Source organism: Varanus komodoensis, unplaced genomic scaffold (assembly GCF_004798865.1).
Source record: "Varanus komodoensis strain SLA01 unplaced genomic scaffold, ASM479886v1 scaffold64, whole genome shotgun sequence".
In the NCBI taxonomy this organism is placed as follows: Eukaryota; Metazoa; Chordata; class Lepidosauria; order Squamata; family Varanidae; genus Varanus; species Varanus komodoensis.
In genome coordinates this window covers 2,975,896-2,991,909 of record NW_025336273.1, presented here as the reverse complement: position 1 = coordinate 2,991,909, position 16,014 = coordinate 2,975,896, and the positions used below count along the sequence as shown (strand labels likewise).

General features: G+C 55.3%; 1 protein-coding gene across 1 annotated transcript; it reads left to right on the top strand.

Moving 5' to 3' along the window:
* The first annotated feature begins 3,099 nt into the window (after positions 1-3,099).
* PNOC (prepronociceptin) lies at positions 3,100-13,165 on the top strand. Its single transcript, XM_044450369.1, has 2 exons — positions 3,100-3,225; positions 12,593-13,165. Exons 1-2 carry the CDS (start codon positions 3,100-3,102, stop codon positions 13,163-13,165), a joined length of 699 nt encoding a protein of 232 aa, XP_044306304.1.
* The last annotated feature ends 2,849 nt before the right edge of the window (positions 13,166-16,014 follow it).

Below are 16,014 nucleotides of genomic sequence, written 5' to 3'. Positions count from 1 at the left end.
CCTCCGAACAGTGAGAGGTGCGTGGCAAAGGCACAGGCCGCCTGGGAAGCGGTGGCAGTGCCGGCTGCAGGTTCTGGAGGGTCCTCAGGACAGACCCCCCCCCAAAGTCCTCCTCCAGGGAGTCCAGCTCCTCGTGGCCGGCCACCCACCCCCGTTGCACCTCCTCCTCTCTCCTCCTTGTCATCGCTTGCCTCTTCCTGTCCTTAGTTATGGACCAGTTTCACAGAGTGCTCCTTTTCCCGGAGCAGCCAACCACAAGCGATAAGACAGGTGGAAGAATAAGCCAAGATGTCAGAAACAAAATCAGCCAAACCGAGGCTCCTGGAGCGAAAAGCAGGGGAGGTGCCCCGAGGCAGGGAGTCCCCCAGATTGGGATCAACCGATAGGCTCTTCCCAGGTGGAGCCAGAGGTCCGTAGGGAATGACCGTGGACACGGCACCCGATGCCCTCAGCGGCTGGGCAGGTGGGGGAGGTGGAAGGGGCTCTCTTGGACAAGCAGGGGGCCACGGAGCGAGGCGGGCCGTGACTTCTGCAGCTTCTCCTCCCCACCAGCTTTGGGGCAGAGTGAGAGGCAGGGAATGAAGCAGCTGCAATGGGAAAGGTGGGGGGGGGCGACTCCAGGGGACTTTGTCAGGGGGCCACTGCTGTGGTGTGGACCCTTGGCAAGTGCCAGACATGCTGGCCGAAGGGTGGTGCATTTTCCTTTGCCGGAGGCATCCAAGCTGCTGCCGGCCCTGCAATCCGAGCTTAGCCCCCTGGCCCTTCAGCAATATATAATTCCATGATTCTGTACCCTGCGCAGTCTGGGATCGACTTCCTCCCCTGACTGTGCAGGCAACGTGAGCATGCAGGCCACTTGCTCTGTCCTGAGAAAGGTCGTTTCCCCCGGGACCCTCGGCCACCAGGCGCTGCTCCCCGGATGCACCGTTGACGTGTCTTCCCCCTCCCCACCCCTGTCCTTGGGAAGAGCGCGTGGCATCGCTTCCCGAAGCGAGTCAGCCTCCCGATGCACACGCTGATCGCCTGGCAGTGAGGTAGGCAAGCTGCGTGCGTCACCAGCCGAACTTCCCTCTAGCCAGAAAGCATGATTCCCCAGCCCATCTGTCAGCTGGCCACGGAGCTGGCTGGGCGCCGTCTCTCCCTGCGTGAAATGAAACGCGAATCAGAAGGTTCACGGCAGAGGCGGAGAGCGGGGGGCTCGGCTCTGCGACTTGCCTCCAGGAACAGCCACCTGCGATGCTCTCGGATTCACTGACGGAGCGGCTGCCCCTCTTGGATCCCTGCACCAGCATATGGCGCCGAGGTTTGGGCGAAGGAGGCCGTTGAGCTCCCGGCCCCCAGACCAGTGGGGCTGCGCTCTCCAGGGTCAGGGGGACCGTGTCCCACCCTGGGCCGCAGCCCTGTTTGCCAAGGAGCTCTCCATGGTGCTGGCACGGCCGGAACAGGTTTGAAGTGTGGAGCCTTCCTTTAAAGCTCGGGCTCACGCCCCAAACACTGAAGTCAGCCACTGTCCTGCTGGACGCTGGAAGCACGTCTGGCCATGGGTTTCTTCACAGAGCGGCGGAAGCTCCCCAACCCCCCCGACACAAGGTAGCCTTTGCCCAAGCCACTCGCTGGCCTCTCGAGCGCACGGTCCCACTGGCTCCGCTCCCACCCTGGACGTTCCTGCAGGCATCGCACCTCGCCTGTCAGTCGGGTGCTGCGCTTCAGGCCTGCAAACAGAGTCCGGCCCACTCGGGCTCCCAGTTCAGCACAGTGGTGCGCCCAGCAAAGCACTTGACTGGCTCCCCCATTCAGTCTCTCCAAAGGGCCTGCTGCTGCTGGTGAGTCTTGGGCTAAGATATGGGGGCCTCTTAGGTCCCTGCCCTGCCCTGCTTGCATTCACCTTTGCCTTCTGCCCCTCCACCTGGGAAGTTTACCCCCCTCTCTGCACTTCTCCAAACTTGAATTGGACCCAAGGCCAAAGGGGGTTGTACAAATGTGGAGTGACCAGCTGCAGTGGCCCAGCCAGGCCGAGCCCCCTGACAGGCCCGGAGGAAGGTGGGGGTGGTTGGAGAGGTCGCGGCCCACATGCCCCCCCACCTCTCCCTTAGGCCAGTGAGAGAGGCAGAGAAGGGAAGGGCCCACTTGGGCTGTCTTGCCAAGGGCCCTCCAGAACCTGGCCCTGGGTGGCCCGCAGTGCACACAGGACAGCCACAGAGTGCCCTACGGCACCTTGCTCCCCCTCCTGGCCTACCTCGCAGGGTTGCTGTGAGGATAAAACAGAGCTGAGGAGGAGTCGTGGCTCCTTGCAGGAGAGGATGAGACAGGATAGAAATCTCGATAGACAGATCGCCTGATAGGTATTTAGAAGGCACACTGCCTTTGAAAATGGAAGTCCCACTGGCTTTTCAGGTGGCGTAGCCATTGGCAGCATCTCTCCGTTCTTCATGGCTCTTTCATTCCGTGTCTGAACGCTCAAAGCACTTTGTGGCCCCTACAAAATGCAGGCAGCCGGCTTCTTGGACGGGGCACTCCTCTTCAGGTTTGGCTGCCCCCGGAGAGGCTGTGTCGCTAGTCTCACCACCCCCCCCCCCCAGAACCCCCTGCCACTTGCCGGTGCCGCGTGGGAAGGGAGGGCGCACTCGCCAGAAAGAGGGCCGCTCTCTCCCTCGCTCAGGCCACAGCTTTGCTCCAAATGGCTCATGGAAACACGGGTGGACCAGCGGGCCGGTGGCGGCAGCTCGCCTGAAAACAGAAATATCGCAGATCCGTGATACTGGCGTGATGTGGCGTGCCAGCCCTGTTTCTCCCTGCAGGCAGCGCTGTAAACGTCCGAATGGACAAGCCAAGAAATCTGCATGGGGTCTGCTGTGAAAGCCCAGCTCTCTCCAAAAAGGCCGGGCGCTTCCGTGGCCTGCGGATTGGGGGACTCCGTCCAGACAGAAGCATTCCGCGCGTTTCCCTGCTTTGCTCTTCTCACTTTTATTCCCTTCGGGTTTGTCTCCAACTGCTGCCGACTCGGTCGCTCTTTGGCCAAGAAGGCAGCGCATCGATATGAACCGTAAGGGAAAACCAGCCACTGTCCCGTCTCGCTTGCAGCTCTCCAGCGGTGTTGCCATGAAGGCCCTTCTGTGGAGCGCCCTCTCGGTCTGCCTGCTCGCCCGCGCGCTCAGCGACTGCCGGAAGGACTGCCTGAACTGCCACAGGCGCTTGCACAGCCGCCAGGATGACTTCAGCCTTCTGGTGAGTAGCCCCTGAGGGCGAGCCAGCCCGTGCGCTTGGCAAGTGTGGCCAGGGGCTTCTGGGGGTCTCGGCCTCGTAAACCCCTGGCGCTCCGTGCTCCATGCAGTTTGCTCCTCTTGCTTCCACTCTGCAAGCATCAGCGGGTTCCCTGCTGGCCAGGGGCCCAATTCAAGCTCAGATGATCTTTCAGGAGCCACGTTCTGCGGTGGGTGGAGCCACAGGCAAGAGGGGGTGTGGCCAGAGGCAAAGAAGGCAGGACCAAAATGCCGCACATTCTGGCTTCAAGCTCTTTCCCTCAGCCACTAGGAATGGGAGAGGTTTCGCTAAGGCCGAGAATGCACCAAATAATTGGTGGAGGAGAAAAGGGGGTGGGGCAAGGGAGGCACGTTGACTGGATCAGTATCACTGGTCCAGCATCAGACCCATCAGGGAAGGAAGCGTGGCGCTGGACCTGTTTTGGGAATGGGGTGGGATTCAGTCTGGTGGATCGCTCCATTGAAGTCCAAACTAAAATCCGGAGTGGATGCATGGCCCCACTGACAGCTTCTGCTTCGAATGGGTTCGTTTTCCCCGACTTGATGCCTCGCAGGTCTGTCAGACTCTCACTCCTGTAATCCCCCAGCCCCATGGAGGTGGGAGGTCAACACAGAGAGCTGGCTGGGGGATTATGGGAGTGGGGATCCAACATGTCTGCAGGGCGCCCTGTTGGAGAAGGTTGCATGGGCGGAGGAGGGCAAAAGGAAGAGAGGCCTTCTGCACCCAGGGGGCAGCTGGGGGGGGGGGCACCAGGCTTTCTAGGGGGGCCCAAAAAAAACCCCGGGGGGCGCCCCCCCCCCCCCCCCCCGTACTTGCCACAGCCCCCAAGGCAGTCTGCCATCTGACTCACTTTGCCCCACGGCAGGGCTGGTCCCGCTCCGAACAAGCACAGCCCCACACCTGCCGGGGTTTTGCTGTGCTTCACAGGATGCTGAATGGCATTCAGACTTTCTCCAAATGGCAGAGCGGGCTGCCAAAGAACAGAGCTTTTAAAAAATACAGAAAGAGGTAAACACCATTCTCTTTATTACACCTTTTCTTCCTGCTCGCTTGATCAATGGCGACACTTCGGTAAGGATATTTTTTTCACTTTCCCGCTCCCTTATTCTGTCTGCTGCTTTTGTCCTGATGAGTATTGATTGCCCAGCCGTCCCCCTGTCGTGCTCAGTTTTCCATCGAGCGGAACCCAAAAGATGGATCGCAGCGGGCGCTGCTCGCATCTGTCAAGGTCACTTCGCCTACCGATCCGATCCGCCTCAGAAACCCTTTTAGGCACGTCTGACTTGCACCCATTTCTGCCTGCAGAGGAAGCTCAGCTGATCGCCGCCACTCCTCTCTCCTTTCACCAAAGCGTCACGGGAATAAGACTCGAAGCTGGGCGGCCTTCTTCCCCGCTTCCAGCAATTCCTTGCAAATCTCGGGCACATAAACCGAGACTCTGGCCCACTGCAAGGTGGAGGGGTTTGTCTGGGCAGGAGCTCAGAACTGGAGGTGCGGCGCCCCTGGGGAAGAGTGCCCAATATCCATTTCTCCCAGTGGGAGAGGGAAGCTTCTCCGACTCCGGCCCTGACGCGGCCTGGCGGGAGTAAGGCAACGGAGCCCCTGGAATGCTGCTTGACCGGAGCTCCCCAGCCTGCTCTGTGCTGGACGCCTCCGGCGCTTGCTCTCGGCCAGCCCTTCTCACAGCGATGGCGGAGTGAAGCAGAACGTCTGCCGCTTGCTTCAGGGAAAATCTGCCACTTCTTGCAGGCTGGGGCAGGTTGGGTTAGGGCTAGAGGTGGGCAGGTGAGTGAAAGAGGAAGGATGGGGGAGGAAGGAAGGAAGGAAGGAAGGAAGGAAGGAAGGAAGGAAGGAAGGAAGGAAGGAAGGACTTGGCCTGTCTTGTCTGCTTGGAATGGCAGCAGACAGAGGGTGTCTGACTCCATTGCCAGAGAAACCAGGGATTAAACCTGGAGATGCCAAGAATTATTCCTGGGAGCACCTGCATGCGCAGATGGGCTCTGCTTTGCCTTCCGTCGGGGACATGCTGGTATGTTGCAGGGCCGAGACCCAGGAATGAGCCACACACGTGCTGACACGGCTGCCCCCTTCTGCCCAAGGTCGATGCGAGTGCATAAAGGGCACTCTTGGTGGGCAGGGATGGACCGGCTGGCCTGGATGGGCCTGACCTGATCCTGCAGGGCTCCTCCAAGGTTGACACGCACATGGTGGGCATGTCATGAGCGGAGCCGGCTGGAGCCAGGGGTCAGACTAGATGGCCCGGGAGGCCCCTTCTGACTCGCTCTGTTTCTGTGTTCTCATGCCCAGAAAGTGACCGGATGTTCTGCTCTCCTCCCGGCCCTCTTGGATGTCACATTTCCACCGTGTGGGGCAGCGAGCAGCAGCCCCACCCTTTCTGCAGTGCCCTTGGAGGGAGGTTCAAGGTGAAGCCCCCCGCAGCCAGAATCTGCCTTCTCCCTGAAAGCAGGGGGCCACGTGACACAGCGCGGAAAAGAGGGACAATGCAAATGAATCTTAATGATGCAATCATTGCATTTCCTAACCTCATGGGAGAGACCCTGGCGGCACGGTGGCCTGGCCGTGTCCACGTGCGCGCTCGCCTGCCTTCTCCACCCCAGCTCCCACGCCCCCCGGCTGCGCCAGTCGGAGGTGGGAGGATCGGCCACCCAAGGGCGGCAGTCTGAGAACTCGCCTCTTTTCAAAGGCATTCAGGCAGACACCAGTCTGCTGTCTCTGTGGCAGATGCAAAAACCTGAATTCTGTGCTTGGGATCACGGGGCCAGGGGTCCGCCTGACGCAGCCAGCGTGGCAGTGCTCTGTCTTGCAGTCGGCTGTGCATCCACGGTGGGCAGTGCCTGCGCTTCTGCTGACGATACCTTCAGGGGCTGTGGGGGGCGGGGGTTGTATTAGGAACAGAGAAACAGAGCGAGCCAGAAGGGGCCTCCTGGGCCATCTAGTCTGACCCCCGGCTCCAGCCGGCTCCGCTCACGACATGCCCACCATGTGCATGTCCAGCCTATCCTTGAACACCCGCACTGATGGGGCCTCAACCACCTCTTGTGGAAGCCCATTCCACACCCTGGGGGTCCTAACGGTCAGGAAGTGGTTCCTGGCACCTAAATTGAACCTTGGCTCCCTGAGCTTGGCTCCGTTGGAGCGTGTCCTGCCTTCCTCTGCAGGGGAGAACAGGTCTCTCCCCACCTCCGTGTGACACCCCCTCACGTAACTGTATGTCACCAACAGACCCCCTGAGTCTCCTCTTCTCCAGGCTGAAGAGACCCAGTTCCCTCCATCTTGCATCATACGGCTTCCCCTGCAAACCGGCCACCAACCTTGTGGCCCTGCGCTGCACTGACTCCAACCTGGCTACATCCTTCCTGTAATGAGGGGCCCAGAACTGAGCACAAGGCTCCAGTTGCGGGCGCACTAGAGTCTTATGGAACGCCACCAGCACCTCTCTCAAGCTGGAAGCCACGCTTCTGGCCAGAAATCCAAGGGTGGCTTCACCCCCTTAGCCATCGCTTTAAACCCCCTGCTCATGTTCAGCCCGGTGCCCCTTTCACAGGTGCCACTCTCAGCCACGTGTTGCTGGAAAGGTGGGGCGAGAAGATAAGATCACGTGAAGGAGCAATTCCCCATTGCAACAGGAAAAATGGCAACATTTGGGGCTTTTTTGTCTAGGGTGTAGAAAGCTGAGCACAAGATGTGTGTAAAATTACGAACGAGTGGAGAAAGTAGGGAAAAGCTGCCACCTTTCACAACTGCCTCTTGGGCAGGAGATCCCAGGGACGCCAAAGGAAGCAGTACTGCACCCAGCACTTGCTTCATGGGCCTTGTTGCCACACAATGTGGCAGAGACAGCTCTGAAGGGGCAGCAGTCACATGCAGAGAAGTCGACAGCTGCCTTTTAGCCTGCCATCCCGTTGCCTGGCCCTCAGTCCTTCTAAGCCTTCGCACCTGGCCTATATGCAGCCTTTCCCCACTGCCGCACTTCTTCCTGCCCTGCCCTTGAAGACGGTCCGGATACTTCAGACGGTGCAAAACAGAGCAGTCAGGTTGCTGACGGGGACTGGGCATTACTCTCACATAATCCCAGTCCTCTACCAGCTTCACTGGCTCCCCATCGAAGTCCGGGCTCAGTTCAAGGTGCTGGTTATTACCTATAAAGCCCTTAACGGCTTGGGACCTGGATACCTGAAGGAACGCCTGCTTCCATATTTGCCCTCCCGCCCCCTGAGATCGGCAGCAGAGGCCCTCCTTGGGGAGAGACATCAGGAGGCAAAGTACCCGGAGGAGGGCCTTCTCTGCGGTGGCGCCCCATCTGTGGAATGCGCTCCCCAGAGAGGTCCGCCTGGCGCCGTCATTATTTTTTTTCAGCCCCAGGCCAAGACCTTTTTATTCAAACAGTATTTTAATAATGTTTAATATTTATAGATTTTAATTGCGCAGCCAGTGTGTTTCCAGGTTTTAATTGTAATTGTTTATTTATTTCTGTGAGCCGTCCCGAGGCTATGTAGCAAGGGGACGGCATAGAAAAACTTTAAATAAATAAATAAATAAATAAAATTCCATCTGTTTTGGGCTGCCCAGAGAAAGCAGCGTGGAGGGTGAAGGAGGACGGCGGGGTGCTGCTTGGATGCAGGGCGCAAGTAAGTGCATTTCCCTCTCCCTGCACCTGGTGCCCTCTTGTCCTCCTCTCCAGAGTTGACTTGCAACCCCGGAGCAACAGCTGGCACGGTTCTTTCTGTGCAAGCTGCAAGGTTCTGTTATGCCTCCCTCTGCACTTTATGCACACCGTGCATAATGTGTTGTGTCTCTCCTCATGCGCCCTTTTTCTAAGCCGAACAATCCCAGTTGTTGTAGCTGCTCATCAGAAGGGAGCTGCTCCAGCCCCCCGGATCCTTTTCCTTGCCCTTCCTTGCACTTTTTCCAGTTCAGTATTTATGTATTTATTTGATTTTATTTAGTTAAAACTTTTCTAGACCAGTTTAACAATACAACATGTAAAAAAATTTAAAACACAATGCCCTAAAATTCAACTAATAATACAACCCCAATTGAAACATCAGGTTTTAAAACACTGGGAAAATAAAAAGATTTTGGCCCGGGGCCGAAAAGAATAAAGTGACGGCGCCAGACGAATCTCTCAGAGGAGTGAATTCCACATTTGGGGTGCCACCACAGAAAAGGCCCTTCTCCGGGTAGCCGCCCTCCTAATCTCCTTCTGGGAGGGCCCCCGGAGAAGGGCCCCTGCCCCAGGATCTTAGTTTGCTCCTAGGATCCTGGGGACTGATCTCGGCAGCCCCAGAGGGAGAAGCCGGAGCTACGAGTAATCTGGGTGCTTTCTTTCCTCCAGTGCCACAGTCCAGGTAAGGGGGCTTCGCTCTGGGCACTGGTCTCTGGGAGGGCCGCCAGCTGCCCCTCACCCTCCCAAGCCTCACTCCAGGGCCTCCCCCTGCAGGTCCCAGGGTGGTCCTGGCACGGAGGCGAGAGGCGATGGCACACACACACCCAGGCCTAACTGCCCAGAGAGCTCCCGTGATGGGGCAGGACAGAAATGAAATGAGGATAATTCGAAAGAAAGAATACAGACAGACTGCTTTGGTGCCCTTGCATGGGCAAAGCAACAAGGTCGGGCTCCGGCGACTTGGGACTCCAGGCACGAATCCCCGTGGAGACACCTCTCTTGCCTCCAGATCAAAACCCCCCCCAAAGCAGGCCTCTGACTCTTCAGCCAGTGATGGGGAAGAGTCTTTTTCGAACCCAAGCATTCCCTGCTTGCATCTTCTCACCCGTAGCTAATCGACCACCAAGCCTGCACTTAGTTGGGTCACTGACTACCCGAAGTCGATCGCGAGAGGGCGAACACGGCTGGCGCTTCGCTTGCTCTTTCGTTAAAGAGAATTGCATTCACAGCGAGAGACCATTAAAAGCCAAGCACGGTGATGGGTTCCACGTCCCCCATTCTCCTGTTGCTGCTTATTCCCTTTTCAATCACACAAACCTATCCAGAAGCAATTCTAGCCCTGCTTTAATTCTGCACAAGCCCCCTGTGTGTGCGTGGGGTGTTCCCCGTTCAATTTCGCCCCACGAATGTCTAGCTTCTTCCATTTATGCTGCAAGGCCTGAATTAATGAAGGGCAAAGCACAGAAGTTGAACTGGTGAGCACGTTGGTTTCCTGAGTCTTGGGAGGAAGCATTTCCACAGAGTAGAGGAGGCTCTTGCAGCTGCTGAGCAAGAAAGAGATCTTGGGGTTCTGGGGGACAGCCCCGTGAAAATGTTGCTCCAGTGCAGGCTGGTGTGAAGAAGGCCAATTCCAAGCTAGGCGCCCATCCATCTGTCTGTCTGTCTGTCTGTCTGTCTGAAAAGCTTTTCTATCCCATCTTTAGGCATGGGATAGAAAATTAAAACTGCCAGAATCCTGCTCCCAGTATACAATTCTTTGGCGTGGCTGCACTCGGAATATTGTGGTCAGTTCTGGCCCCGTTCCTGGAAAAGGGCCTTACTGAGTTGGAAAGAGTGCAGAGAAGGGCATGAAGTGATCGCGGTGGGAGCAGCTGGGACTGTAGGAAAAGGAGAGGAAGGGGAGACAGGAGGGAGGTGCTTAAAGCAATGCATGGGGCGGTGAGATTGGAGAGGGAGGCGCTCCCATAAGAGTTGACCCCAAAGGGATCTCTGAGAGGGTGGAGAGAAAGGACAGATCAAAGGAAGGACTTCTTCACACAGCATATAGTCAAACTATGGAATTCGCTGCCATGGACATGGCGATGGCTGCCAATCTGGATGGAGGAAGCTATCCGAGGCTTCTAGTCCTCATGGTTCTATGCTGCCTCCTTTACCAGAGATGGCCTGTCCCCATCCCCCAGTTACTGAGGAGCTGGGCAGGAGGAGGTCTTGCACCCATCCTGCCAGAGGGGTCCTGTGGGCAGCCGATTTTATGTTCTTAAGTGTCCACAGGAATTTTTTCAGAGATTGGACAGGCCAGCAGAGGAGTGCTTCTTAAAACTTTTTAAAACTAATAGTGCTTTAAAAAAGATTTTGAACTGCACAGTAGGCTGAAATAGGATAGAATAATAATAGATCATATAAATAAATATATATATATAATGTAAATCATTTTTTGAAAAAATATTCACTCTGAGGAATGCTTTCCATGTTTCACATTGAATTGGCTTTTATTCCACACTTCAAATTTAATTTATGAGAGTGCACTTTGTGAAACAGAAAGATAAGATATACAGTTAAACAGACAAAAAGTGAAAACAACTATAAAAAGCCAGGACAAAACACAAATGCATGTAAAACCCTTTATCCATGGAGTTAAGTGAGTGACTTTAGGCCACTCAGACTCCGTGGCCAACCTACCTCACAGGATTGTTGTTGTGAGGATGAAATTAAAAGGCGGAGGAGAATTATGTAAGCTGCTCTGAGTTCCTTTAAAGGAAAAAAAGGTGGGATATAAATATAGCAAATAGTATGATAAAATATATTTAAGTTTAAACGGTCTTTTTTTAATGGCCTGGAAAAATAAACGATTTTTTCCTGGATTCGAAAAGATTACTTACAGCTCAGTATTCTTGGAGAAAGCATCCTGGAGACAGGATCCCACCACCAAAAAGTCTCTGCCCTCAATCACCGCCTGCCCTGCAGAGCTGGTTAAGGGCGGTACAGGTGAATGGCAGGACTTCAGGCTGCGCCTTCAGACAGACCGGAGGCCTGTCCTGCTCCGGGGAGATTTCCAAAACAAAAATCCCCGGGCTCCCAGTTGGCCATGAAACAGCTACAGCTCGTATGCAATGGGCCACCTGCAACATTACCCTAATTCAAGTCGCGGCCATTGGAATGGGCCTCTCCAGCCGAGAGAAAGGGCAGAATCCAGCTGGGTGCCTTGCCCCCCCCCCCCCCCCCCCCCCGGTGCCAAATGCCTTTTCGCCCTTCTGGGTCAACCCAAAGAAGCAAAAGTTCTCGTTTCCGGAAGGAGGCAGGTCCGTGGAGCTCTGCCCGCCATGCAGCTTCCACAGGCCGGTCCGGAGGCGTCCCGGGCTTTCCTAGAACGGCGACCCTACACGGCAGGCCCGTGGCGGGTCCGGTTTGCACAACCGACGCGACGGGACCCCTGCTCATGGAGGGCATCAGTGGGGATCCCGGCCTCTGCTCAGTCTCCCACAGCAGCCGCAGAGACGACACTCGCCCGCCCGCCCGGCCCCTCGCTGCCTCCGTGCCCCACACGTCTCGCCTCACACGTGCCGTCTAGCCTGCAGCGGGGTTGGCTCGCATGAGGCTAGCCCTGAGTCACTGTGGCAGGGGGCGATTTGGCTCAGCATTGCAAAATGCCCTCGGACTTTTCCCTGGAGGGTCGCAATGGTCAGGGAAGAGGGAAGCAACAGGCAGATGAGATCCTAATCGTTTATTTTGCATGCAGAGCTGGCAGAAAGCAAAGGCTTGGGCAGGGCCTCTGATAAGCTACAGGCTAACAATCAGCTTCCACTGCGCACCCACGTTGGGGTCTTTCCATCATAGAGTCTATAGATCAACAACGGTGCAAGTCTGAGTATTTCCAGGCCGGCCACTGAGTCTAACATTAATTCTGATCACACCTATTCTGGGTCACACCCAGGAAGGTTTGTGGCTGATATTTTCTCGCGAACTGGACTGCAGTTCCAAGAACAGAGGCGAGCCTTGGCATTCGTGGTCAGGCCAAGTGCGGTGAGGCTGGGCAGCTTCAGCCCGGTAGCAAACGCTGAGCTCCACGGGTTCCCATCAGCCATAGCTCAGGACAACATGGCTCATCCTGCTTTCACTTGCTGCTAGAGCAAGCTACCCGGAGCCCTTTGGGTGCAGAGTCTGGCCAGCACCGGGGTGTCTGGGTCACAGGAAACAACCTGTGAATGGTGGCCCTTTGCAGTTGTAGGGCAAAGATTGGCGTGGACAACAGCCCTTTTCTCACACTAGGGACTTTCTGATCTGAAGGAAATGATGTGGTTTGCAGAAAGAGCCTGGAAGGCAGACTTCTCGGCATCCCAAGTTCTGGGTTAGGGTCCCGGGGGCAAGGAGACCCAAGACCTTAGAATCCTAGAACAGCAGATCTGGGATGGCCTGTAAAGCCCTCAAGTTCAGCCCCTGCTCCACGCTGGACTCAGGTTAACGCGGGACTCCAAGGCAGGCTGCTGAAGCCCCTCCCACCAACGCGCGTGCAGATTCGAGAAAGGATTTCTTTTTAAAAGAGCCCACAGCTGGGAAAAGAGGAGGCCTTCTGCTTTTCCCTCAGCTTCCATTCGCCTGGGACAAACACTCCCAGTTAACTCCTCTTCCTGCCCCCTCTTCCTGCAGATCTGTGTGATGGAGTGCGAGGGGCGGCTGCCATCCAGCGCGACCTGGGACCTTTGCAGCAAAATGCCCAGCCGGAAGGTCTCTTTGCGGCCAGGCCTTGACCACGCAGAAGACGGCAGCGAGTGGCCCTTGGAGAAGTGGGACGGTGGCCTGCTGGGAGGCGGCGGCGGCCTCAAACCTCTCGGGGACTTGGCCAGAGCGGTGGACCTCAGCCAGGCAGATGATGAGAAGCAGGGTTCCAAACTGAGCGGCCTCCTCCGTCAGCCAGAGGCGGAAGGCGACGGCGGCCACGGGGGCCGAGTCCCACCGGGGGCGCTGCAGGGCCACCGCGAGGTTCCCCGGAGGATGAGCGATTTCCTGAGCGGACCGTTCAGTTACGGGCAGCTAGCAGAACCGGGGGTGCAAGAGCTCCAGAAACGATTTGGGGGTTTCATCGGAGTGCGCAAGTCGGCCAGGAAGTGGCACAACCAGAAGAGGTTCAGTGAATTCCTGAAGCAGTACCTCGGGATGGCTCCACGCTCCGTGGAGTACGACGACTTCCCGGATGACGCCAAGGAGCAGAACGAGATCTAGACGGGGCGCTTTTCTTTTCCTGTTCCACCAACATGTTGTGAATTGGTTTCAGATGTGCCGTTCCAAATAAGCCAACCCCCCCCATCCCCTGTCCTGTGCCCTGTGCCGGCCGGCCCAGGCCTTCTTAGGAGGGCCACCCAAAAGCACTCGGTGCACTGAAATTCCAGCACTGCTCCACTCCCACATCCTTGCTCAGAAGCAAGCTCCACAAGGCCCAACGGCAGCGAAGAACTCACCTGCACGAGGCGGAAAGTGGCCGAGACAGAATTTTGGGCTTGGGCACTTCAGGCACCATGTGGGTGGCCCGTTTTCTTTCCTGCTTCCCATGTATGCTGATTTTGTTCTCTGCTTTCTATTCCGCCGGTTAGCTTTACTAAATTTACTGTTTTATTTTCACTATACACCAGCCAGAGAACGTGGCCCCTGATGGCGTATCAGCTGCATGAAGCAAGTTGGCACTTCAGAGCTAGTTCCGCTCTAAACTTTCCTCTCTGACTTGCCACTTTTCTACGTGCAGGAAGTTGTTCTTCTTTTATTTTGTGGAGGACAGACAATAATGCAGCCCCCCTCCCGTGCCAGTCCGCAGTGATCCAGTGCAGGGCTCGACCAGTTCGTTCCATCTAAGACAGCTCAGTTCTTCATTCCCCGCAAGTGTGTGCCCAGCAGACAATTTGCATCGCAAGAGGGAAGGCCAGGCTCCTGTTCCTGGTTTGCATCTTTGATTTGCCTGCCACTGGGTTTTAGCTGGGGCAGCACCAAGATCTAGGATCCTTTCCCACACGGGGTTGGCATCTTTGGTACGGCAGTGCAATGGTGTTTGTGGATTTTTGTTACATGTTTCCGCCGTCTTCCGCTCTCCGGCCCTCTCCATGGCATGCATTTTGTCAAAGCCGCTTTCTCCGCGCTGTCACGGTCCAAAGTGTATTTTTGTAATTGTCGACTGGGGCCGGCGAGCCACCTGCCGCCCGCGGCCCCCTCCCCTGCCTTGGCTGATAGCAATTCTTGGACAAGACGCATGACTGAAGATTAAGTGATGTAGCTGGGTACTTTCTCCTGTTAACTGTTGAATGTTAAAAATCCAAACAAGGGAAATGGCACATGACCCTGTTCTTTTTAATTGTTTCAGACACGATTTCTCCATTAAACTTGTACATAGCAAAAAGAAAAAAAAGAGAAAAGATTAATAAATTAGTTTTCTATTCCTGCTGTGGCATTGTGATCAGCACACCGTCACTCAGAATGGTGTTCTCGGGCAGCCGGGGGCCTCCGTCACTGCCCCTGACTCTGCCGTGAGCGCCCCCGCTCCCCATCTTGGCTAGACATGTGGGCCCACCAGTTTGCGCACGAGGCTGCCGGGCCATGTGCTGCTGAGTGCGTGGAGCGCCAGTGGCCAAGTGTCAGCACACAGGTGAGCTCAGCAGCCAGGTGAGGAACGGTAAGTGCGTTTTACGGATCCCCTTATATATCTGTATTGTTTATTTCAGGTAGTCATCACAAACTCCTAGCTTACGGTGATTCTGAGAGATCCATTTGTGAAATATAAGAGCTGCCAGGTTATTAACAGGGACCGGCAGATACTCCGATATCACTCCGGTCCTATCTCAATTACACTGGCTGCCAGTTGAAGTCCAGGCCCAGTTTAAGGTGCTGGTGATGACCTGTAAAGCCCTAAACGGCTTGGGTTCGGGATACCTGAAGGAGCGCCCTCTCCCCTATATGCCCTCCCACCCCTTGAGATCTGGGGCAGAGACCCTGCTCCGGGAACCCTCCTTGAAGCAAATCAGGAGGGTGGCTACCCGGAGGAGGGCCTTCTCTGCGGTGGCACCCCGGCTGTGGAACACATTCCCCAGAGAGGTTTGCCTGGTGTTGTTGCTTTATTCTTTTCGGCGCCAGGCAAAGACCTTTTTATTTTCCCAACATTTCAACAATTAATTGGTTTTATTGTTTTCATCATTATTCATTGGATGCAGTGTGTTGTCATTATGGTTTGCTCTGTTCTTTGGTTCTTTGTTCTTTGTAAGCCATCCAGAGACTTTTAGCAATGGGACAGGATATAAAACCTTTAAATAAATAAGTAAGAGATCGCTCAGAATCACAGTCATGAGGTACAGATAAATTGCACTCCACAAGTGAGGAAAGGCAACGTGAAGTCCAAGAGGTTATCAAGATGGTTATCAAGCGGAGACAAAGAAGCAGTTTAAGAGGCGAAGAGAAGAGATGGAGCTCTCATGCATATCAGAAAACCAAAGGAAGCACCAGCTTTGCGTATGGAAAATGCAAGGAGCAAAAAAGACGCTTCTGGAGCACGTCACTGACAACTTCATGGCTAATAATAAAAAATAGATATATCAGAAGAAAGAAACAAGCTAGAGAAGCTGTTGCGCTATTGAATGACAATGGAGGTAATGGAGGATAAGGAAATCGCAGAGAAGCGAATGGCATTCTTTCCATCTGTCTTCACAGGGGAGGATATAAAGCAAATCCCTGTTCCTGAAGTGAAGCATTCTGGGAGGGGGTCTGAGAAATTAAGGCAGATCGTGGTGACAAAAGGTGAAACTCTCATCCTTATTGCCAAAGTGAATGTGAATAAATCACCAGGCCCAGATGCCATCCCTCCTAGACCCCTTAGGAACTCGATCTGACCTCAATTGCTGACCTTCTTACCATATAAGTGACATGAACCTCCAATCGGTCTCTGAACCAGAGCCCTGGAGAACGGTCAATGGAACACCAACTTTTTGAAAAAGGATCAAGGGAATTACAGGCCAGTGAGCTTAGCATCTGTTCTGGGTAAATTGGCTGGAAGCTTTCTTAAAGACAGAATCAGTAAGCTCATGGAGGGACAAGCC

Excerpts from the sequence above, each read along its gene's own strand:
- PNOC (XM_044450369.1), top strand. The coding sequence starts at position 3,100 with ATGAAGGCCCTTCTGTGGAGCGCCCTCTCGGTCTGCCTGCTCGCCCGC. Across the intron at positions 3,226-12,592 it reads AGGATGACTTCAGCCTTCTG|ATCTGTGTGATGGAGTGCGA; the intron begins GTGAGTAGCCCC and ends CTCTTCCTGCAG.